This window comes from Telmatherina bonti, assembly GCF_933228915.1.
Source record: "Telmatherina bonti genome assembly, chromosome: 4".
Taxonomy (NCBI): domain Eukaryota; kingdom Metazoa; phylum Chordata; class Actinopteri; order Atheriniformes; family Telmatherinidae; genus Telmatherina; species Telmatherina bonti.
Window position 1 is genome coordinate 32,600,661 of NC_136622.1, and position 24,408 is coordinate 32,625,068.

At 39.7% G+C, this 24,408-nt stretch overlaps 1 protein-coding gene across 1 annotated transcript in view; it reads right to left on the minus strand.

Annotated features, from left to right (window-relative positions):
* Nucleotides 1–2,761: 2,761 nt before the first annotated feature.
* The window catches only part of LOC306755529 (inactive dipeptidyl peptidase 10), a gene marked incomplete at its 3' end in the record, with an annotated part of 35,452 nt that continues 13,805 nt past the window's right edge, over nucleotides 2,762–24,408 (minus strand). The window contains exons 5-25 of the mRNA XM_079239941.1: nucleotides 24,321–24,392; nucleotides 20,520–20,572; nucleotides 19,842–19,923; nucleotides 18,329–18,449; nucleotides 18,073–18,227; nucleotides 15,105–15,202; nucleotides 14,805–14,928; nucleotides 14,387–14,428; nucleotides 14,200–14,304; nucleotides 11,903–11,994; nucleotides 11,075–11,122; nucleotides 7,080–7,198; nucleotides 6,947–6,994; nucleotides 6,608–6,706; nucleotides 5,057–5,123; nucleotides 4,734–4,928; nucleotides 4,598–4,652; nucleotides 4,415–4,514; nucleotides 4,265–4,323; nucleotides 3,087–3,159; nucleotides 2,762–2,979 (exon numbers count right to left, since the gene is read on the minus strand). Of these exons, the coding sequence (XP_079096067.1) occupies nucleotides 2,762–2,979; nucleotides 3,087–3,159; nucleotides 4,265–4,323; nucleotides 4,415–4,514; nucleotides 4,598–4,652; nucleotides 4,734–4,928; nucleotides 5,057–5,123; nucleotides 6,608–6,706; nucleotides 6,947–6,994; nucleotides 7,080–7,198; nucleotides 11,075–11,122; nucleotides 11,903–11,994; nucleotides 14,200–14,304; nucleotides 14,387–14,428; nucleotides 14,805–14,928; nucleotides 15,105–15,202; nucleotides 18,073–18,227; nucleotides 18,329–18,449; nucleotides 19,842–19,923; nucleotides 20,520–20,572; nucleotides 24,321–24,392 (2,025 nt within the window). The remainder of the gene's footprint in view (nucleotides 2,980–3,086; nucleotides 3,160–4,264; nucleotides 4,324–4,414; nucleotides 4,515–4,597; nucleotides 4,653–4,733; nucleotides 4,929–5,056; nucleotides 5,124–6,607; nucleotides 6,707–6,946; nucleotides 6,995–7,079; nucleotides 7,199–11,074; nucleotides 11,123–11,902; nucleotides 11,995–14,199; nucleotides 14,305–14,386; nucleotides 14,429–14,804; nucleotides 14,929–15,104; nucleotides 15,203–18,072; nucleotides 18,228–18,328; nucleotides 18,450–19,841; nucleotides 19,924–20,519; nucleotides 20,573–24,320; nucleotides 24,393–24,408) is intronic.

The following is a 24,408-nucleotide window of genomic DNA, read 5'->3' on the forward strand; positions in this document are numbered from 1 at the left end:
TTTGGGCCTACAACTGTCAGCAGTATTGATTGGACGATAGGCTGGTTTGTCGAAATAGCGTAAAACGATCTGATTGGTTAAAGCTTAATTGAGTGCATTCTGATTGGATTGTCGTCATCCTTGATTCTGTGACGACAGCTGAAGCTGGTGGTCAGATTAAGGCTTTTACTAACTTTTATACTTTTTACTTTCATACTTTCTCCTCTCTTCTCTAAACCGGATAAAAAATAATAAAAAAAGAACAACAATCACTTATCTGCCCTCCATACAGTCTTAAACTTCTTTCTTCCATTATTTTATCTATTTAAAAAAAAAAAGTATTTGTATGTATCCTTGTTGTTTAATTTAGCTCACAAATCTCTGCTGTGTTTTATGTCCCATATGCTGTTACCTTCTTTGTTATTATACTGTTATATCAAGTTTTCTATTGCTTTTGTAACCTGATATACAATGTCAATTTTGTACTGTTGCTTCAATGGTTCAATTAAAAAAAAAAAAAGAAAAAAGAAAAAAAGATTAAGGCTTTATAAGCGCCAGCATTTCGCACACATGTTGCAGAAGCCTTGTGTCGCGGGTAGAAATGGTTGGTGCACGCGTTTTAACGACCTACAGTTGTGCTCAGGGCCGGATTAAAAGTGCACAGGCCCCTGGGCCCAGATTGTCCCAGGGGCCCCGTTCCACACCATATCATTGTAAAAATTGTGAATGATACACTGTGAAACGACATTTCTAACATCTCTCAGCCAGTGGTACCAATAGCAAGACACTAGACACTGTGGTTACACTATCTGGCTTTTATATACATTTTGTTTCATGTCCAAACTGCTGGTGTATGCCCAACGTGGGTCCCACATGTTCCCCCAATGGGTGCGGGCCCCTTGGCTGTGCCCATAATGCCCATTGGATAATCCGGCCTTGGTTGTGCTCATATGTATTCATCCCCTTTCATTAAAGAAAAGGCTGATTTTAAACCAGTCACTCAAATAACTGGAGACTTGAAAAAGGAACAATAACTAGAAATTTGCAAAAATATAACTTAGTAATAAAAGACACTGTTTTTTATTTATTTAATTGAGTTGAAGAAAGAAAAAAAAACAAAACAAACAAAAACAAATTGGTCCTGGACAAATTAGAGCACTTTTCTGTTTAACAGTGGGACAAAATACCTGTCAACAGATGCAGAAGTCCGAGAGGAACAGAAAACACCTGACTGTAGCAGAAACATTAAAGGATTGTTCAACTAAATATTAGTTTATGAGTGATGTAATATGTAATAATTTTTTTTAAAGCAAACAAGATATTCTATTGAACCTGAATTAGAAAATAATGTAATGATTTTCATAAAAGTTTTATTACTTCAGTCAATTTCAGCTTGTTTTATAGACAGTTGGTTTTTTCTTTCTTTAATGAAAGGGTATGAATAAATATGAGCACAATTGTATATAAAGCTAATCTAACGTGGATTTTTGTCCTCACTGATCATGCTCATTCTACACAGGTGCAGCTGAAGGGCATTTGGCTTAAAGATTAATAAACAAACTGTAGTGTCCCTACACAAAAGAGTTTTACAAAGAGAAAAAAGTAACTGATTACTTGATCTCTTTGTGTGACTTGAAAGTGAATTACTATCATTACCTTTAAATAGCCTGTGTCAAATGACAAGTATATTTTTTGTAAAAGGACAAACTCTTTTCTCTGTGATATTGCTCTTTTCTTGCCTCCATCTGTCCTCATGCACCAGTTGATAATCCACCCCATGCAGTTACTTTGTGAACTGTAACATGAAGAACAAGAACCATTTGTCCAAAGAAATAATTTAATTCTACAATACACAATTCATGGTTAAAATGCCACGATGTATCAAAACAGAAATGTTACATCCAAATACAGCACAAAGACGCCTACATGTTCTTGTAATCACTCTTGAATTGGAGCCTTTTATAAATAGTCTCATTTACATATTCTTTATTAATCACACAATGCAAACAAAATAATGTGGATAAAGTCCACAAAATGTATTTGGCACATTTAGAATGATCCTTATGCTATATTAACTTAATATAAGCCGGGAACACACGATAGAAATACTAAAATAGCTCTGATTTTGTAACAAAATCACAGGGTACCAATAGAGGCGGTTGGCAAAGTACCATAGATTTTGGGATTCAGATCCGCTACACGAGAACTGACCCAAATATTTGGTTTTTCAAACTAGAATACAGTCTCTGAAGCTCATACGGTGGCTTGTTTAATCATAAACCCGTATGGAAAACTTCAGGCATTAATGCAATAATCAAATGTGTGAGGCGGAGTCTCTTAATAGTATCAAGTATTTTCAAATCTACAAGTGTGTTCCCGGCTGTGGGTAGATTTTGCACTTTAAACCTTGTGAGAGAGATTAAAAATCTGCAAAACAGACAAAATGCAAGAATCAACATCATGCAGCCATTACGACATGCATGTTTTAAAATTGTTGTAAACTTCTGGTAGAATCTGCGTCCTTCTAATCCACATCATCCAAAGTGGATTTTGTAAACAAACCGGGCCTCAAATATACAATAAGAATAGCAGAAATAATCGTGTGCAACACATTATACAGTACATTAATTTTTCCAGAAGTTACAGGAGATGAAGTTGTGTTTGGTCCCCACTCCTCTGCTTTTGTGCCTGGCAACTTGACCCAAGGTAAAGTGTAACATAGCATTCAGTCCTTTTGAGAGTCCTTCCAGAAGAAGTAAAGGGGGGGGTGGGTCGTCTGGCCTCAGTCATCTTCCTCCTCTTCATCCTCAATGGAATCTACAACGGTGCTGTGCTTCAGGCAAGTTTGGAGGTAATTCACCACTGTCCGCTGGAAGTGCTGGATGCTGCGAGGCTCTCTTAGGATGTGGCCCTCATCTGGGTACAGCTGCAGTGAGTAGTTAGCCTCCACCTTCACAAGTCGGCTCAGAAGTTCAGCACTGTGCTGGAAATGTACCCTAGCTTTGGATGAGCACACATGCTTTAATTATTCCATACTAAAATATGAATTATGCTAAATAACCCAAGAATAATCTTTGAAATACTTTATAAACCAAGAAGAAACTCACCATCTGCAGTTCCATGTAGAATGAGGAAGTTCTCTTCCTTAAGCTTGTTAACATCTTCCAGCACAGAGGCAGTCTGGGGAAAGAAAAAAAAAACTAATTTCACTACTAATATACATGCTTTTTGGTGTACATCTCAGTCTAGCTGAACAACCCTGCAACAAATCTAAATTTAAATATACTTTAGTAGGTGTCATTTGGTGGCTGGAACAAAGCACATTCAAGAATAGTTCATATGTTGGGAACTATGCAAGTTTGGAGGCTAGATGTTGCATCTGGGGGATCTACCTTGAGCTTTTGGGTACCTTATGTAGACACACAGGTGTTTATTTTGAAAGAAGAATTACATGAAAGTGGTCAGAAAGAAGATTGGATGCAAGTTGCAAATAAGAGCAACAGGAGAAGACCCTCCTACTTTGACAAATTGGATTAACATTGTAAATGAGAGTATTATCATGGAAGGACTTACATATAAACAGACTAAAACAAGCTGAATTCAAGACCAAATCTGAGAAATGGACAACTTTCCTGTCACAAACCGGAGGCACCCCAGTCGACTGAATAACATCAATATCACTGCACTACTTAAAAAGATTTGTACCCTGCTGACATGGTCTTTCTATGTTCTCTCACATATATAACCAATAAAATTTGAGTTACAAAATAAAACATAATAAAATAAGGGAAGCAGACTATGACTAATATGGCTGGCTGTGACAAAGAGCTTTTCCATGAACATGTTAAACTGCTGACCCACAGTAGCAAATTCCCCCTGCAGGTCGACAGTGGGTCACTCAAAAATCGCCTTAGAGAACACAACAAAGAGTCTGAGACGTTCATCCAGCTGTCAAACTTCCTGATACCAATGTGATGGAATCTGAAGACATATGTAGGAACCTACCCCAATCCACAAAAACCTCAAACCCACAATCCAGAGTTTATTTAGCACCATATGGAGGAAATACTCAGTATTAGGTAAAAATGTTTGGGTTGTAAATGAGAAGGATTAGTTAAACAGTTCTCCAAAGTTACTTCAAAATTTAAATTAGCATCTCTCTAAAACATCCTAATGTTGGTAAAAATCGAGATTCATTGCAGGGTTGTGTTAAACTGCATTCGCTTTGGGGGATAATCACTTCTTTGATCAGTATGAACACTATGCTTTGGCTTTCGAGCCTCACCGAGTAAGCATGCTCTTCCTTTGATGGAAAGCCAAGATACCTCTCTGAAAAGGCAGCACCTAAAAAAGAGAAGTAGAATGTCATTCAGATACTCTCTGCATCTAAGTTTTAGTGCTACTCTACGGTCTGATTGCTATAATCTCAACTTACTATAAAGCCTGAAGTCAGTTATTGGTGCGACGGCAGCAGTGCACTGGAAAAGCTTATCTGTTGAAGCTAACATTTTGAGTGTTAAATAACCACCGAATGCCTGTAATGAGACGTAAAATGAGGCTTTAGTTTTGATTCCTTAAATGGATGGAGTTAAGTTTTCACATCTAAAGATGCTACAACCTTTCCAAAAAGGGCCATCCGACGATCATCGATATACGGGAGTCGCATCAACAACCTGTGAAAAGATCACAAAGCCTTTTAGTTTTTTCATTTAACAGCCTCCATTCTCATGTTTCAGGTGTATAACTACACTAACTCTGCAACTCCCAGATAGTCTTTGACTCGAAGTGAGCCAAGTCTCCGTGGGTCCGCGGTGGCGGTCTTCTGTCCACGGCCGACGCCGCTCCTGCCGTCTACCCAGGCCAAGGCCACGTTGTATGTGCTGCAGAGAACCTGAGGCCAGTCAAGCACGAATTCCTCCGTCACCGCCTGCCTGCCAGGAATGCCGTCCCTTAGGATCAACGCAGATAGGATAAAAAGAAGTATGGTGATAGTTAACAACTAGGCCATGGATCACAGGATGGAAAATTAGTAACAGCTCTTAGCTGTCCATTAGCGTGCCTGATCAGTGGTACTTACACAATGACGAGGAGCGGATGCAGGTTGGACTCGTAGCCCTGAGGTAAAGATAGTTTCAGGTGCAGATCTAAGGAAAGTAACCAGAGTCTGAACAACTGTCCATTAATGTTCTGGGATCTAATACATCTGCTGTTTGGAAAAAGTTGGCATTATATTGAGAAAGCAGAAAACAAAATTAGTCATTCTTACACTTGTTTTCTCTTTTGTCACTGCACAACGCATGGACCCAAGATGTTTTATGTCATCAAGTTCTAGTTTTTAAACATGTAGGTTCCAGTCTGTCCATATTTGATGCATTATTAAATTACAAGTTTAATTAATGACAAAGACCCTTGAATGTTTACCAGTAAAAAAAAAAAAAAAAAAGTACATTTTTCCACCAGTAGGGGGAGTATAAGCCCATTTATTGCAGAGCGGCTCTGAGCTACAGCTCACAAGCGATTCCTGCCCTCATTGGAGCTAGCAAGGAGGAGGGGTGAGGGGTGAGTTTTGCTCATTACTGCCAACCTGTGGTCGTTTGTGGAGGTAGCAGTTTTGTGATTTTGCTCACGACCTGGTGTTTGCCACCTGGTCGTGGAAGGAATTGCCCTGAAATCTTACATACTCTGCCTTTAAAGAACTTTAATTGCTTGAATGAATTTGATAAAGAGCTAAATAAAGTTGGGTTGAATGGAATATTGTCATGACTTATAAATGTGTGGGGTTTTTTTTAATCAATGAAAGAAGGTGGCAACATGATGCACGTGTTCAATAGAGCCGTTGGCCCTTTTTTGTTTAATCCATAACATGCATTATATTTGAAGACTCTTTCCTCTAACAGATAAATACTGTTTCTTTCTGAGTCTTTCCTGTCGTCTCCACCCAAACCAGTCGAGGCAGATGGCTGCCCTCCCTGAGCCGGGTTCTGCCAGAGGTTTTCTTCCTGTTAAAGGGGAGTTTTTTCCTTCCCACTGTCACCGCATGCAGCTCAAGACGGGGGATTGGATCGAAGTCATGACTCGATGCAATCAGTTGGTTTCTATTATAGGGTATGTATGAATTGACTCGAAATGATGTGTATGTTGATTCGTGTATGTAAAGTGCCCTGTGACAACATTGTTGGGAAGTGGCGCTATACAAATAAAGTTGAATTGAATTGAATATTAATTAGCTTCTTTTCTATTTACATATAGTATAAAATATTTGTAAAAAATGTAAACTTGATACTGGAAATGACCAAACACTTATTTAAAAAGGTTTCTGTAGACCCAACAATCCTGATTCTAAATTAAGTAGACAGGACAAAACATGAAATATCTTGGGTTTATAATGTCTGCAATTATATAAGTCAAACTATAAAATTAAATTAAACTTAATTTCCAAAGAGCTTTTCATGTCAGATGCAACACAAAGTGCTTTACATTATAAAACCAAAACAATAAGACTTACTGTTTGTTTTCTTTTTTGCTTTATTTAAACTTGCATTTTCCCAAACCTTCCCAAGAATACTAGCTTTGTGGCTGTGAATAATTTATAAAAGACAGAAAGAAATCGAGCTTTTGTCTGCTGTACCGTGGTTATCTGCTGGAAGAGTCCTGAACAGGGTCTCAGGGAGCCTCTTGTCTTCGAGAGCTTTAGACAGACGGCTGTTATCCTCCAATGTGACGTATCCTACAGGAAATAAAACACTGCTCTTTCAGTTTTGTCCCAAAATATCTGTTTAAAAATCTGTTGCTTTAGCAGAGAGCCAGAACCAGATGGCAGTGTTCACAAGCATGACAATAAATCCTCACTGAGGTCTGCTAGGAAGCACTGCTCTCTGCAGGCCGTCCACAGAAACTGCAGTCTAAGAGTGTGCAGGCTGCATCTGTTATTACTGCCATCAGTCAAACAAGCAGGTGTTATACTCACTGGAGGGGTCCTTTGTACTGTGAACAGTCACTTTAGGGATTCCTGGACCTGGGGAAATATTCAAATGTCAACCACATAAAACTGACCAATCGGCAAGGAGCACAATAAATTTGTATGGACATGTGTAATTTACCTAAACAGTAGAGGGTAAAATAGGTCTGATTGGGGCTGAAAACAGCTTTGAAGAAACGACATCCATCAATGAGATTACAGGAGATGCATTGCCGCTGAAACACTCCATTCACGTCCACACTTGGAAATGGGGGGGAGAGAAAAAAAAAAAAAAAAGTAGGTGGGTTACTGGCAGCATTTAAAAAGAATGGCTCAGCATTAAGTGGTTTGATTTGCCAGAGGATAGGGTCAAATGGTTGCAATCACATCAGGGAGGTATCCCGAGACAAACTACTCAAGCAGGCAATTTTTCAGAAACATAGTTCAGTAAAAGTCGTTACACAGACTGCTCTGTTAGACCGGAGTCCCTAAATGTCCTGCTCCGGTCCGCTGCTTATAAATTTCAAACAGGATTCATCTCCTGCCAAGTTTAATCATTCCATCTTCATGCTTCCATAATATCTAGTCGTCTCCTGAAGCCCAAAGCTGTGAGCTAATAGCAATAAGGATGATGATGGGAAGAGATAACTGTTTATCACAAGTGACTCAGACTGGAACAGCAAGCAAACCTTTTTCACCTGCCATTAGTAAGATATTCATTAATCATTTTGACAACTTTGACCCAATTTAAGATTAGCTGAGACATTTGTGCTCTGTAATAGTTTTGGCTACTTCCATCCATCCATTCATCCATCCATCCATCTTCTTAGCCGCCTAGTTCGCAGGAAGCTGCAGTCTATCCCAGCAATCATTAGGCGAGAGGCAGGGTACACCCTGGACAGGCTGCCAGGGCTTTGGCCATCTCCTGATTTCTTATCAAGCTATGTTTGCAGGTGCAAGTGCAAAAGAGTACCATTGTTGCAACATTTCCTGGAGCTGTTAATGTAGCTGAAAGCTCTGAGTTATGAAAGCAACAACCTAATGGATCAGCCCATTTTCACTAGAAAATGTAACAGGTGCCTCTGTCTATATTTTCTAATGCAGTACCGTCACAATCCAGGGTTCAAAAGTGCAAAATGAGAACATATCTGTAAGCTGTTGCCTTATAGGATAACATCTGTGTGAGATTAATGCACAACATGATTAATGAATATAAAAGTCAACTTAAAATTTAGATCTAAATCTGTTAACACAGTTTTGTGACGGACTGGAAACCTGTCCACGGTGTACCTTGCCTCTCACCCAGTGATCGCTGGGATAGGCGCCAGCTTCTTCGCGACCCTTCATTGGAATAAGCGGTGAAGAAAATGGATGGATGGATCCATCTGTACATGACGGAAGGGATATTTTGTTCAGAATGAACCTGAAATGCACTACAACAGGGATGGGGAACCCTGGTCCTTGAGGGCTGGAATCCTGCAGGTTTTCCATGTATCCTTGGTCCAGCACACCAGATTCCAATCAAATGGATCCAACAGCTAATCAACCCCTGCACAGAGATTCATTCATTTGAATCTGGTGTGTCGGGACAGGGAGATTTGGAAACTTGTCAGTAAAAGGGTCAAGGTTCCCCACGCCTGCACTACAACCTTACAGGTGAACTTAATTCTACTTTTTATACACATTTAAATCAACTGTGCAAAGTGTTTTGATTTATTTTATGTTATTTGGTCATTTTGACACGATAAGATCAAGACAACACCTAACACTCAAGTTATTGAGATATTGGCTTTTATGTTGTGGTATACTCACCACTGTTGCTAGGTTTTGTTTTACTAAATTGAGATAAAGGGATTACCACTTAAATGTCCCACATTCATCATAAAATAGCAGGAACCTTTCACATTTCCTGTACATTTACCTGAAAATCCTAAACTTTTGTTTAGGAAAACTTTTGTCATGTGATCAGGTTGGACAAACAGAGCATGTGCAAAGACAGAAGCACTAAGAGCTTTGTGCAGATTTATATCACATCATAGAAGATAATTAAATCCATTTGTGCCTTGCAAATTGATTAACCTATATAATAGTTATAACATTAAATCAAAGTGCAATTATATTACTGCATTTTAGATTTCAATTATACATATTGTCCTTTGACTAGTATACAAATGTGTACTAGAAAGAGTAGAAACTAACTTATTACCCAACTAGAGACATGTTTAACAGTTTTTTCACATTTAATAGATGGATTGTGTTCAGCTGTCCATTTTTCAAACCTGTAAAAGTGACTATTCTCCTAATAATAACTAACATTTTAAGATATTTACAATTAATTACCAATTACATGATTTTATGTGTTGGTAATTCATTCATTCATTTTCCGAACCGCCCAATTCAGGGTCGCGGGGAAGCTGGAGCCTATCCCAGCTGGCTTTGGGCGACAGGCAGGGTGCACCCTGGACAGCTCGCCAGTCCATTGCAGGGCCACACAGAGAGACGAACAACCACTCACGCTCACACTCATTCCTAGGGAGTGACCAATTAACGCATGTGTTTGGATGGTGGGAGGAAGCCGGAGTACCCGGAGAGAACCCACGCAGACACGGGGAGAACATGCAAACTCCACACAGAAAGGCCACTGACCAAACCAGCCAAGGATCGAACCAGTGACCTTCTTGCTGTGAGGCCACAGTGCTAACCACTGCGCCACCGTGCAGCCGTTGGTAATACTGTTTAATACTTATAAAATACCACAAGTTATTAAAACTGAATACAGGAAAATTTAATAAAAACCACCAGAAAACATTTTAACGTGTATGCTAGGGGGTCTGTCTGTAGAAACAATATCCAAATATCTGCATATTTAAAAGCAACATAAATATTTTGATATTTGAACAGTATAGAAAACGAGGAGAATCAGTAATTAATTATTTGATGAGGATTGGACCGGAAACAACTATTACATATACATGGAATACATGTTGTATTCTGTTATTACTGATACCATTATGATTACAATGATTATTATGACAATATAGAATGATTATTATTCCCTTAGTTTGATTATTATTTTATTATGATTATTATTACTTTACATCTCTATTAGCATGATAAAATTAAACTATTTATGAAACACTTTTTATATGATAAAATTCAGAACTTTTACAGATTTTAAAAAGCACTGAGAAGAGCAATGATGGGATATCAGATATTTGATTAAAGCAAATTGATACATCCACAGGTAAGCTACTGTAGATAATTGTGGAGAGTCTTAGGAGTAACGTTTGAGCAGGACTTCTTATTAACACACATGTAAAATGAATCTATAAAAGGTGTCATTTTCCTCATATACAATATTTCCGAAATAAGAAGCATCGTTTCTGGTTAATGGCTGGTTGTTTAACTACTTCCTGTAATATCTTTCAGGTAATCCAAAATTCTGCTGCTTCAGGAGAGGTTACATTCCCTCTGTTTTAGCATCTCTGCTCTGGCGACCAGCTATCGGCCATTAAACATTCTACTACATATAAAGCCATAAATTGCATTTCTTCCTTTGTAAAACATGATCTTCTGGTTCCCTACACTTCCATCTGAGTTCTTCATTAAATATCCACTAGCATACATGTTATTCCTTGAAACACTGAGTGCAGACTGGGAGGCAGATTTAGTTATCAGGGTCCTCTCTTGTGGAACAGCTAAAGGTCTCCATGCGAAACCCTGACAGCCTCTCTGTCTGTACCAGTAGGCTTAAAACGCACCCATATGAGGAGCATGTTAATCTTATGAACAGTTCCTGCTGCATTTTACTTGTTTTCTTAATTTGTATTTTATGATTATCTATCTATTTATTTATTTATGATTACTTCTTTTTTGTTACCAGTTTATATTTCTTGTTTTTCCAGATTTTATTTTCTATTGGCTCATCTTTTTATGTGCTCTGAAGAATTCTGAATTGCAATTTGCCTGAAAAAAAAGCTACATAAATAAAGATTGATAGATGATTTTAAAAGGGAGATCATGTTTTTAGTGTTTAAAATGTGGATGTGCTCATTTTTAAAGGGAAGTGGGATTCTAATACATATAAAAAAAATAACAAAACACGATGACAAATAAATTCCCACTTTGGGTACATACCTGTACAGGTGTCGGCTCTGTCTGGATTCTTCAGTGCTCAGGAAATAGCTGAAGATGACAGATAAACTTCAAATATTAATATATTCAGATATCTCAACTTCATCCATCATTGTGGGAATCAATTATTCATAACAAGAGTCTATCAGTACTTATTGACTCCTTCAATTATTTTAACAAGCTCAGACTTGTATTAAAATCATGCCTTAAAGCAACGTCTGTGATTTTGAATTCAGACATTACAGTGTGTCTGTGTGAGTCATGCTGACTATCCACTTCTTTATGAACAAGCACAGCGCCTGCAGAAGAAGAATTACTCCTCTGGAGGGAAAAATCAGAGCGAACCTGAGGGCGATGTCATTTAAAAATGTCATCAAGATTTACGGCAGAGTTTTTCTGCGTGTGTGTGTGTGCGATACACACCTTAGTCGGTTGGTCCATGTCAGGTTTATTCCCCCAGCAGGATAAAGGCGGGTTTAAGCAATAATCTGCTCGGCTCAAGTCCTAATAATCCTTCGCCCTCTTTCAAGTCAGTGCATCGACTCTTTAGTGGAAGCTACTGCCTTCGGCTTGTTATCCAAGATCAGCGTGACACACTTTCATTATCGGTAATTACAATCACAAGTGTATCAATCTCTAACTGTAAAGTCAGACCATATTATTAAATTCTCTCTCGAGCTGTATGCATATTAAACTCTCAACTCACAAGATGATCATCATGATAATGGCCTTTATGTGGCCCTATTCTCACTGCCACTTGTGTGTGCATAGAAGCTGTGAGTTTATAAAGGTTGATTTGAGGGAGCTCCACACACAGTCGCTCTCACATACATTTTTCCAGCCTTCTCGTCTAAAGCGCAGAGCAAGGTGACGTCCCAGCTCCCCGATGTCAAGAAGCGAGGGGGGACAGAGGGGATGGCAGGCTGTGTTACACACAGAAACAGAGATGAAGAGCAGAGCAGAAGTAGTCACACACACACTGAATAAAAATAGATGCAGCAGTACAGCGAGTGTGTCAGAGAGTGGGAGCACAAATGAAGATAGGTTGAAAATAGGAAGTTTGATCAAGACACTGGTGATTACAGGTGGGTTCAGAAAAGGTGTTTCTTTAATTCAAATATTGATTTTGATGGGATTGAAAACTCTGAAAGTGGGCCAACATGTGGACTTCAGCAGGTCTTAAGGTTTAGTTTAAATTCAGAAAATAAAATTGAATCAGATCTTATTCCACCTCTTCCTTAAAAAGTATCAAAAGATCTTCGCTAATCGACGCTAGTCTGCGTGGCATCTAGTTTTAAGATACTTCTCAAGATTGTGCAGCTTGTAGAAACAAACCCAGCTGAACTGGACCAGTATGGAGAGGTGGTTTTCCAACTGAGGCGTACTGAACCCAAAGAGCTCCACAAGTAAAAGCCAGCACCATAAAAAGAAAGGCACCAAGAAGCCTGATTAATGATCAGCCATTAACTTTTTGGAGGCAAAGAAAAGCAAAGAAGAGTTCTTTGGGACGACAGTGCGTTAGCTTCTTCTGACAGGCCACAGGATTAAGCATTTAAGTAGGAAAACACTTCCAGCGGTAAAATACAGCAGAGATTGTATCATGCTGTCAGATTATTTGGGAAAGGAGGATCAAAATAATTTTAAAATTAGAATATTAGCCATTTATTTTAGTGTGTTCGAACAGGATCAGAAAAGAAGGATTGAGCAACATTATGAGTCATTCAACAGGAAAATCCAACATCATATCCAAAAAGAGGAGAAAATGCTTGAAAAGAAAAGAACTGTTTTAAATTAAACACCAAATCCTGACATGAAACTGACAACCTTTGACGGTACAGTGTGTAATCAATTTGGCTCAAGTATCGCTTTCATAAATACATTTTTTACCAAAGTCTGATCACAATCGCATCCAAATGAAAACATTCTCGTAGCTTAGAATGAGTTGTTTATAAATACATTGGTGGTGCACCCAACAGAGGGCTGCCATGATGCACTGGTATTTTTGAATATGGTGGCCAAAAAGGGACAAACTTGTTACCCTTACGCGTTTTAGCTGTGAATTCCTGTGTGTCACTGGGGCACGAAGAGAAAAAAGCAAACATGACAGTGGATCATTCAACTTGCTGTTTTCCATTGAAATGGAGGACCATCCATATGGTTTGCCGCATGAGAAGGAGGTAATAAAAAGCCAGTACACGAAAAAGGAAAAAATAATCGTGAGAAAATGAGTGGGTGTAGCGTTTACCAGATGGAGATCATAACTGACGTGGAGGTTGCAGCTTTCTGCTAAACAGATAAGTTCATTCAATGCAACAGTGAAGTTTATTTTTCTGTTAGAAACAGGGCAGGTAGTCCAGCGGCTATATCTTCCTGCTTGAGTTGGATCATTTACGGTTACTTGCTGTTAGTTTACAGTGGAAAAGCTCTTTTGCAACAGTTTTCAGTTGCTGTTAATCTTCACAGAAGTCCTACCAGCAGGCCACCGTGCGCTTCTTTCAGATGTATTTACCAAAAGTTTTTCCTTGTGTTTCATCATTTATTTCAACTGATTTGTCAAGGGGGGTGAAGGTTGATGTTCTCCCTTTAGTCACATGATTTCCCACCATGTGACTAAAGCCATTTACAGTAGCTTGGTACCAAATACATGCTTGTAACTTATTGGCATTAATTATGAAACAGAATTTTATATAATTCTGTACCTCATCACCCTACAGGAGACTCCAACCTGACTTCGGTAGTGATTATAATGTGCTTAAAAAGCGAGGTGCCAGACCACTTGGTTGTTTGGTAATTGTCACACACAGAAAGTTAAAATCTTGCTGCCTCGCAGCACATGAGTACAAATATACAAACTAAATGGACAACAGAAAGCCATGAGAACATGTATCAAAGAAAATACTGTTGCAATAAACTTAATTTTTTTGCAATTAGTGAAAAAAATGCAATCAAAACTTTTTTTTAATAAGAAATATGAATGAAACAAAGAGAAAACTTAGCCTCTGAGATAATATCTATAATCACACAGTTTAATGTGAGCCCTTCACAGGAATAAAGAGTCACTTACTGCTTATTTAATCAATAACTGATAAATAATTTAAGGGAGAGAAAGTACCTGACCCAAAACTGACCTGGGCTGAAAGACATGCGATGTGATGAAACTCTCCACGAGCGCCTTGTTTTGCAGGCAGTATCGTGTAAAAAATAGAACCGTCTGAGGCAAACAGGGGCAAATCCTGTAGACAGAAAGTTGAGTCAGAAGAAAGACGGCAGTGATAAAGGAAAGCATGCAAAACGTCGAGGGAAAGCCATACGGACCTGTCGTTGGTTCTGCATTATGTCCATGGTCATTTTGTGTTTCTGTGGGTTTCAGAGAAAAACACATAAAAAATATCAGTCACACACTGGCATCATATTACATGAACCCAAAGTGACTTTCAACAACACATAGCAGTAAATCAATCCGTTGATTAATTATTAAAAATAGCATGAATAGTAAAAATCTGCAAGGGTTTCCGTTAGGACTGAAGCTATGAAGTGCTGCAGAAAATCACTGAGAATTCTCCTCATGCAGCAAATGGCCTCAAATATTAATCCATCCAGCAGAGATTTGAGAGCTTAAGGAAATCAATCTGAACTCCCAACATTGTGTTAATGAAGCAAAATTCTATTAAAGTTGTATATTGCAGCAGAAGCCACTCGGATTACTAATGTGAAACAAGTGATGACTGCTCACCTCTGAGCATGCCCCCGTGGTGGCCTCGCACACACACAGCACTGATTGGTTCTGGGCACGATTCAGCCAGCGAACAGCGAGGCGGGTGCTGCTGATCCAAGTCACCATGGAGATGTAGCTGTCTCTGAAGAGGTGATGCGGAAAATGATACACAAGGAAAGCAGTGGAAGGTGGTGCAAAAGATTGGGGGGAAAAAAAAAAGAAGAGGCAGTGACATGAGAGATATTTGGTATGAGTTATGATTTCTGGCAGGTGGTGTCTGGAGTCATCGAGATTTATACTTAATTCACAGAAATGTACCTGGCCCGGAGGGAGTCGGGAGGTATCATCTCCAGAGTGTGAGCTGGACCATACAGATTCACCACAAACAGACTGACAGATGGGATACTAGAGCCAGCCTAGGAACACATGCAAAGGAAAGAAAATAAATCAGCTAATCAGTAGTGTTATGAAAAAAAACTTTGGCAAATCTGTCGAGCTGGAAGATTTATTCAGACAGTCATTTCAGAAGCAAGTGGTGGAAAGAGCAAAAGCTACTTGTGTTTACATGTAGAGGTGTAACAGCTCACTGTAGTAAATTAAGAGATAGTAATGTACCCCTGGAGTGTGAATAACTAGTATTTCACAACTTCTTAATGCTTTTTTTGCACCATATGTGATGATCTTAATATTTTATGTGAAGCACTTAGAATGATCTTTTACACTAAATGTGCTACACAGATGAAGCTGCTTTGCCTACTGAAAGACAGCATCCAGTAGACATGACTGGAATCACAACCCAAAGCGCATGTTAGATGTAGATGTATCTATATGGTTTAATTCCAACCCAGACTGCTTATTTTTAACTTCTAACCCTGAACATTTCCAGGTTAGAAGGAAGAAAAAAGTAAAAATAACTGAAACTTGGTGTTTTGCACACAAGTTAGCTTATCTTTCAGCATCTTCCTCGTGTCAGCATCTATAGTCATATCAGCAGTCAAACGAGAGAGAAATGGACATGATGTATTCAGAACAGCCTTTTATCCTTATTCACCAAGGTCCAAAAATCCTCTCTTTTTTTTCTGACTATGTCTTTAAGCTGTATCTGTAAGCTTGGTCCCAAAAGAAAGGCAAGACGTGAGATCCTTACAAAGGTGTCACAGTGAAGATGTGTGTTGCTGACTAAATTCACCTGTAACACAACAGAAAACTTATTTCTAGTTCCACCTAAAAAAAAAAAAACATTACTTAAGATAAAAAAAAAATGTTTGGTTCATAGGATAGTTGATCTAGGAATTACAAAGAATTACAAAGAAGCAACTAGGACCTTGATGATTCATAATGCAGAGTCATGAAAGTAGAAATCAGCTGGAAAAAGGGTTGTGTTTTGTTTTGTTTTTTTATTCTTTGGCAGCTAGCTCGCTGAGTTTTCATCAAACAGTGATGACACAGGCATCTTTGCTAATGGGTAGAGTCTCAGCTTTCATTAAGCAAGCTTCTGTAGTTATTAAATTAAATTAGAAAATGAAACAAGTACTTCCTCCAGACCCCGAAGAATGTTTTGGTGGACCCTGCAAAAGTCTCAAGTCCATGAGAATCGTTACTGTGATGAAAATGAAGCGTGAGAAAAGTACAAAACAAACAAACAAAGTTTATTAATCTAAAAGGAAAACTGTTACAGTGAGGTAAAATAAATATTATATCCTATTTGAACAACTGTTGGATTAATTATCATGAGATTTTGCAGACAGTTGTTGCAAAATTATGTTCAAATTATTCATCCATCCATCTATAAATATAAGTGTTTCTGACTCATTTTGATGGCACAGGAACATTTATTCTGTGCATTTGTTGCAGCATCTGGAGGCTGAAAAACTGAAATTATAATCCTTTTTCATGACAAACTGCGTCATCAGAGTTTCACTTTGCATACCACATCACATGCTAGCAACTGGATATCAACACACTGACTATTTTGACGCAGTCCATGACTGATTTATCAATGACATGGAAGATGATATTATCAGAAGAGAGGAAAAGAAATAATGAAAGTGACAGATCAAGAGCTAAGACAACAGAGACTATCGTAGTGACTTTTACTGGCTGCAGAGAGCTCAGATTGCATGTAGGACACAAGATTTCAAGCTATCCATCATTAGGAGTAACAGCAATGAGAAAATCTGCCAGAGTTCAGTCGTGCTTTTTCAGTTTTTCAACATTTAATCCATCCATCCATCCAAATATGAAAAAAATCCCTTTTCACACATGAGATACAGAATATCAATTACTTTATCAATGTATTAAAGAGATATTGTTGCTTCTTTTTCACACTTTTCACAGCTCATGAAGTGCAACATAATGCAACAGTAATACGTAGATATGATGGATGGAAACAGTCACATAGATTGCTTTCCTGCATATATATTCTTATTGAACAACAAGTACTTGTTAGGATTTAGTTGGGCTACAGTAACAGGCAGACCAGGGGTACTCAATGCGGTCCAACGAGGACTGCAATCCAGCAGGTTTTCCATGTATTCCTGCTTCAGCACACCTGGATCAAGTTAAATGGATCCAACAGCCAATGAAGTTCTGCATGATGAATGATTGAGTCAGGTGTGTTGAAGCAGGAATACATGGAAAACGTGCTGGATTGCAGCCCTAGAAGGACTGAATAGAGCATCCCTGGCGTAGACCATCCTCATACGGTCACAGCTGTTGGTCAGAATGCAACCTTCACACAAAATTTACAAAACCTAACAAACACAGAGCGATATGCTGAACAGAACAGCATTCCATGTGAGTAATTGAAAATATTGACATGCAGCCAGAGAGCAGAAGCTGCAGCTTAAACACTTTGTCTCCAATTCATTTGGCTCAGACACTGAATATAAAATGGCTTGGTGCTGTGGGTAATGATTGTAGATAAACCACGGAGGATTAAAGTTTGGATAGCACAATTCTTTCTTTATATTAATGAACAGAATGTGTTATAGTACCAAATCACTGCCAACTTTAATGTGACTGCAGCAGTCCAGACTTGTGCCATGTTGAAAGCAGTATGTATATTAAAAAAGTCGGATTTAGTCCGATTTCCACCTTAAAATGTTACAGAAACTATGACAATGTCATGTTCAGTCGCCATCAGATAGCTGGAAAACAGTCTTGTGTACCGATACCACCAAACAAATATTAGATCTTTTAAAAACAGTAATGCCGTTATATATACTACAGCACATAGTTTGCCTCATAGTTCTGCCAATATGAATCATTTTAAAACAGTTTTCACCTTTGGGTAGGGGAAGAGTACATTGGAAGGATAGAGGCCACCCAAGAAGTGAGGTATTTCCATCACAGGTGTGGCAGAGTTGTTGATGCGGAGATACGCCAACCGTGCACCATCCATAGACCACCAGTGGGCAGCGTATGTCAAAAGCACCTCCTCTGTTTCACGAAAAAAAAACGCCAAAAAAAAAAACAAGTGTGCATTTAGTGATAATTTTTGCAAACAGGCTGTGTGAGTGTGGAGCTGGATTACATCCTACCCTCATAAGTCCAGTCTGAGAGGCCATTCACAACATTCTGCTCCTGGTCAGTGGATGTGAGACGCAGGGGTTTGCTTGTCACGCTGGCTTTGTAGTAGATATCTCCATCAAACACATACGCCTGGCAGGAGCAGTGCAGACACGCATTGCCAATCCATTATCAAAGACAGCAAGGTTACAGACTTCAGAGCTGGCTGCGTGATGTGAGCAGTGAGTGCCGTCCAAGTATGAATGAATCATTGGCCAGCGAACAGACAGATGAGCCGATACATCTTTACTTGCCAGTTAATATGCAGCAGATGAGCACTGACATGGCAGCAGAAGCCAATTACATTACAGGGGAGGCAGATGAATGATACTATCAGTATGAAACAATCCTATTACAGTGGCACAGCCACTGCAGATGGAGTCCATCTCATAATGACATGGTAACACTGATGTTATCATGATGGGAATTGTGTTCAATGGGGGATGTATTGATTGGTAAATTTAAAAAAAATTCCTAAATTTTATTGTTACTTTTATTTGATACCATAGACCAGGGGTGCCCAAGTCCAGCCCTTGAGATCTACCATCCTGCTGTTTTTAGGTGCAACCCTTCTCCAACACACCTGAATCAAATAGGTGGCTCATTAGCAGGACTCTGCAGAGCTGAATGACATGCAGAAGATGAATTCAGCTATTTGACTCAGCTTTGCTGGACAGGGGTTGCATCTAAAGGTTGCAAGATGGTAGATCTCGAGGACTGGACTTGCGCACACCTGCCATAGACTGTATATAAAAAGATGAACGGAGCTTCCGTGACGTCACCCGTAGGTTTCTGAAGAGCTGAATTGAAGCTCGGTGGGCGGTTCCTACCATCGCCATCTTGGCAGGGGCATGCGTGTTGTCTCGTCCAGAAAATACAAATATGGGCAAAGAGGTGGAGCTGAGAGGGGAGCTGTGAGCATCATGGTGGATGATTGACATCGAGTGAACTCCGATCTTTCTGCAGCTAAGAGCTAACCGAGCTAACCCAGATTTAACAGAAGCTAACCAGCTAACGAAAGTAAGCGGGCTAAAGCTAAGTCACGTTGTTAACCAGCTAAAAACCATGGCTGTTCTATGTTCCTCTGTCTTGAAGCGGGAGATCGGTACCTGTCTATCAAAAGGACACGCCCCTAAATATGCCGAAGATCAAATTACTTTTAAACGGGCGAGTTAGAAAATAATTCACTCCCCCCCACAGTTGTCATAAAGGTAAACCTGACCTATTAAACCTAAAATGGATTTTTGTACCAGGCTGTAAACATGTTTATTTCTGCTGTGAAGTTGGTCTTTTTAACATGGGAGTCTATGGGGATTTGCTCTGTTTTGCAGCCCCTAGTGGATGAAGGGAGAACTGCAGTTTTATGCACTTCCGCATCGGCTTCACTTTTAACCACCGGAGGCTCCGTCCATCTTTAATATACGGTCTATGGTTGATGCAGATGACAACTTATTTCTGTGGAAAATATGGGAGCCCCTTGCTTACCAGCTGGTTCCCCTGAGGTCCCCAGGATGCATACTGTAGCTCTGTCTTCTCCCCCTCTGGAGGATTAAGCTCCAGCAGATCCCTACAACACACACAAACATTAAGATTTAAACTCCCCATTAGGGGGCTGCTATCCCACTTAAAACCCTCTGAAGTCCACCCATGCCCTGCGCTTGACAAGGCTGCTGCACTGTAAGGACAAAAGAGCAAGATGCAGAAAGGCAAAACAAAAACAGAGACCGGGGTTGCTTCATGCAGGAGTGCAACATTTTCTTTTTTACCACATCTTCATCTTCCCCTGCTAGCAGGCTACTTTTTTTTTTCTTCCCAAAACATTCAGGCAATGACTGATGTTGCAGGTCTTCCTTCCAAAAATTCCAGGGATCATCCACTGCAGCCAAAGATTTTTCCCACTGATAATACTTAAAATCTCAGGCAGTGACATTAGAAGTACAGCACAAAAAAAAAAAAAAAAAAAAAAAAAAAAACTTACTGTATGCTGATTTATGGAACCTGGAAAGAACAACGACGAATGGATGCAAATCTGAGAGAAACACGAAGGTCGAACCCAGTGAGACGCACTTTGGGGACAATTTTTTTAAAATCTGCACGTCTGCTTGCATTGGTAGCGCTCATGCCCGGTGCATGTCATGCATTAGCATTCACGATTCCACCTACCCATTAGCCACATTGTAGATAGCATAGGAGGCTGTGAAGGACTGAGAAAACACCTGAAAGAGGTAGAGGATATCATGCACAAAGGTGTGTTGCAAAGAGATGAAAACACAGATATTCCAGATCTCTTTTGCTCCTAACATGTCAAATAAAGTAATGAGTTCAGCCTTAGCATAAATTAATGAGAAATAGGAGGTTTTTGCTTGCATTCTCTGAGCAAACTGCAAAGATTCAGGCTCAAAAAGGAAGAAAAACTTTAAAATTGTAAGAAATAAGAGAGGCATATGTTCACTGATCCCCAAATGATTGAACTGGCCGAACATAACAAGCAAAATAACAGCAGCAAAGTGTCTCACACCGACAGCAGTTTAACATAATGAGACAATTGCATCTTAGTACTTCTCATTAAATCACTGGCAGCAATTTCATCCACACTACATCATTACTGTGATCACAAGTGAATAAAAAAGTTTCGCCCTTACAACTGGAAGAAAGGAGATGTCATAGGGGGGAAAAAAAGGTACCAGACTGAAATTGAGAAAGACATTCTTATTAAACAGTATCATTACAGCTAATATTCATCCAACAGAGATCTATTGTGGCTGGCAGCTCTGATGCAAGCATCAGCAGCTCCGAATAATTAAATTAACATGCTGAAGTAGAAAACTAAGAGGCCAGAATCAATGAATGTGTGCACTTGTATGTTTGTGTCTATAAGAGTGTGTGTTAATCAAAATTGATCAAAGCGTTATCCAATGATCTCGGGGGTAACATATTGATTTCTACCTTTGCCCTTTTTTTCCCTCTTTTTTTAAAATTTTTTTTATAAAGGGTTGGAGACATCGTATTTGAGCCATAGCCACTTGGAAAACCAGTCCCTATAGAAATTAAATGTCACATCCTCTATGCAGCACACTTAGCAGTGAAATTGGATTTTTCTCCAGCGGTGTTTGTCTGTTTTTCGGCTAGGGTTGCACGGCCATGGAGCCGCAAGGATAAAAGGAGAGGAAACACATTCTCAGGCTACCTAAATTAAAATGAAATTTGATTGTGGTGTAAAGTCTGAGCAGGAGTGGCAAGGGAGTGGAGAGGGGAAAAAAGCTGTTTCACAACAGGGGGAAAAAAAAAGCAGCAGCGAGGACAGAAACACAAAAGGACGGACTGGTCATACACGCCAAGAAAAAAGTGAGTGAAGGAGACAGGGAGCAGCGCACAAGAAAAGGATGTTAAAGGGCACTTCACTGAGACGAAAGGGCAAGACATGCCATCAGCGCCATGTTCAATCAGCTGTTTATGATTTGTTTAGAAACTCGGTTATTCTGCTTGTAATTTAACATCATGACGCCTTTGGCAGAGCCTGTTATTGTGGTTGTATGTGTGTGTCTGTGTGATAAACAGAAAGGCAGAGTGAGAGCATCTGTCTTAGAGAGGCAGATTGAATTCTAAAGCGAGCGCCAGCAACATATCATAAATTCCTCCACTTCGCCTGTCATCCCTCTTTTACTACCCACATCCTCCGTAATGCCAGAACAGAGGAGAGGGGGCACAACGCAGATTAAATACTAAGAATATAGTGTGAGAAAGGATATGTATTAAGATTACGACAACCTTAGATACTGGCATCTATTGTAGAATACAAAAAACACACAAAATATAAATAATAGCATCCGTCCTTTACAACATTGTTCCTGCCTTATAAGCGTTTTCTTAGCGGCGCCACAATACACTGCTTTGATAGAGGCACCCATCAGCGTTTGCTGCAGAATGCAGACACAACTCCCCTGGCATTTTATTTTTCCCCCAAACTACAGTCTTGGCAGGCTGCAGTTTAGCAGCTTCTGTTCATCAATCCCAAAACCCTCCACAAAACTATACCGCCATCACTCTTTTGAAAATATGCAGGCTCGCTCTCCTTCAAACAAACTCCAAAAACAAACCTGCCTAATTCAAACAGGCTTGGAGGGGAGACATTTTTCTGTAGAAAAATCTGCTTTCTCTTGTTCCTTTGTGGCAAAATCCCTAACTCACATGTATGCATATACCCTCTTATCAAAATCCATTTATTCTCACCCACCAGGCAACCCCTCTACCCGCCTCCAAAGCCTCCTGAGCTCCAGCAAAGCCTTTTAACTTTACACATACCCTGCTCATCTGTTTTTTTTCCCCTTGCAGCTCTCTCCGTATTACATCTCTGACTATCATTGGTAATCACTCCAAATGATTTGAACTGGGCAGCGTATCTAAGGGCAAACGGTGCATATTTCCATTTATCATCCCCCTTTCCTCAGTTTTCCTCCTGCATTCTGTGCCACTCTCGAGCTGCACGCTGCTCCTCTTCTGAACAGCAAAGCTGGTGCCTGGCGCAAACTGCTTCAGTCAGCACAAATCCCCCCAGAGATAGAAGAAAGTGAGTGAGAATAAGAGATGAAGGACGGAGAGAAGAGGCTGCACAGACAAGGGGGAATGGAGGAATAGCCTCCACACACACATACAAAACACGCCAGCTGATCTGGAGCGAATATCCACGTCTAAATAAGCAAATATTTCCAGGTGGCGTGCCTGCTGTCTCTGATGTCTTAGTGCTCATGCTCTGAGCATATGAAAGAGACAAGACAATTCCTGCTCATATCAAAGGAAATATGCAAATGACCTGGTATAAATCAACTCAAGACACACGGATCTGAGCCCTTTCCTATAGATAAATGTGAAACATATTGAATGCATGTTAACCACTCAATAATTCAGTTACTGGGGATGCTCTGTGTTTGTGATGAAAGCAGTAACACAGCAACAGGCTCATTCGTTCCCCATACACAGAAAAAAATATGATACGCAGTGATTAGAGGAGAAGTAGGTCTCTAAAGGAAACCCGGAGAGAAAGTGGAGACGAAGGGGCTAAACAAATGTGAACAGTAAAATCCGCCTGCAGATTTTTAATAAAAATGTGGGGGAGAAAAAAAATACGCTGAGGACCTTCATTTCCTCCTAATTCTGTTTGTACTTGCATATTATACAACTCACTTGGACTTTGAGGGGAAAAGAGTCACCACAATGCGGGGATTTGCACAAGGCTATATGTGTGGTTAAAGTAAACTGAGAAAAAGATTTGTGTTTTGTCTCATCTAAAAAAAAAAACAACAAAAAAAAACACCTGCAAGTGGGAGTCTTACCAAGTTTCATTAAAAATTCCCAAGTGAACCAGCAGGCTGATTTTATTACTGCAGCTCCAAGTTTACCTCTTCATCTCCTCGATCTTCCCTCCTGCACCTTCTTGCTACACGCTTCACAGCAATCTCTCCTTCCGAGTTTTATTTTACAACCCTCTGCGCCTTCATCCAATCAGCCAGTTTAAATATTCAACCCCTCATGTTTTATACCAGTCATTTGGAAGGTGATGTTATAGAGCTATATACCACTGCAGTAGCACAAAAAGAGCACACACACACACACACACACACACACACACACACACACACACACACACACACACACACACACACACACACACACACACACACACACACACACACACACACACACACACACACACACACACACACACACACACACACACACCAACATCCTCCTTTATGTTCTTGCTCCTTTCTGTTTCAGTGAGGTTCTACTTGAAATTGCACATCCCTGTTTAACAGCCACAAGTGGTCTGTCACACATGAGAGGTGTGTTAGATGCCGTGAGTTGTCTTTTAAAATCAGTGGGAAATTCATGGGTGTGTGTGTTTTTCCGAAGGTAAAAAGAGTCTGGATTTAATCCAAGCCATTTCTGCTTCAATGCAACACTTACCGGTCGAATGTTGTATGCCAAAAGGACAAACTTCTTGTCTGCAGACACTTGGAATTTAGTAGAGGTCAGGTCCTGCAGGAAAAGACGG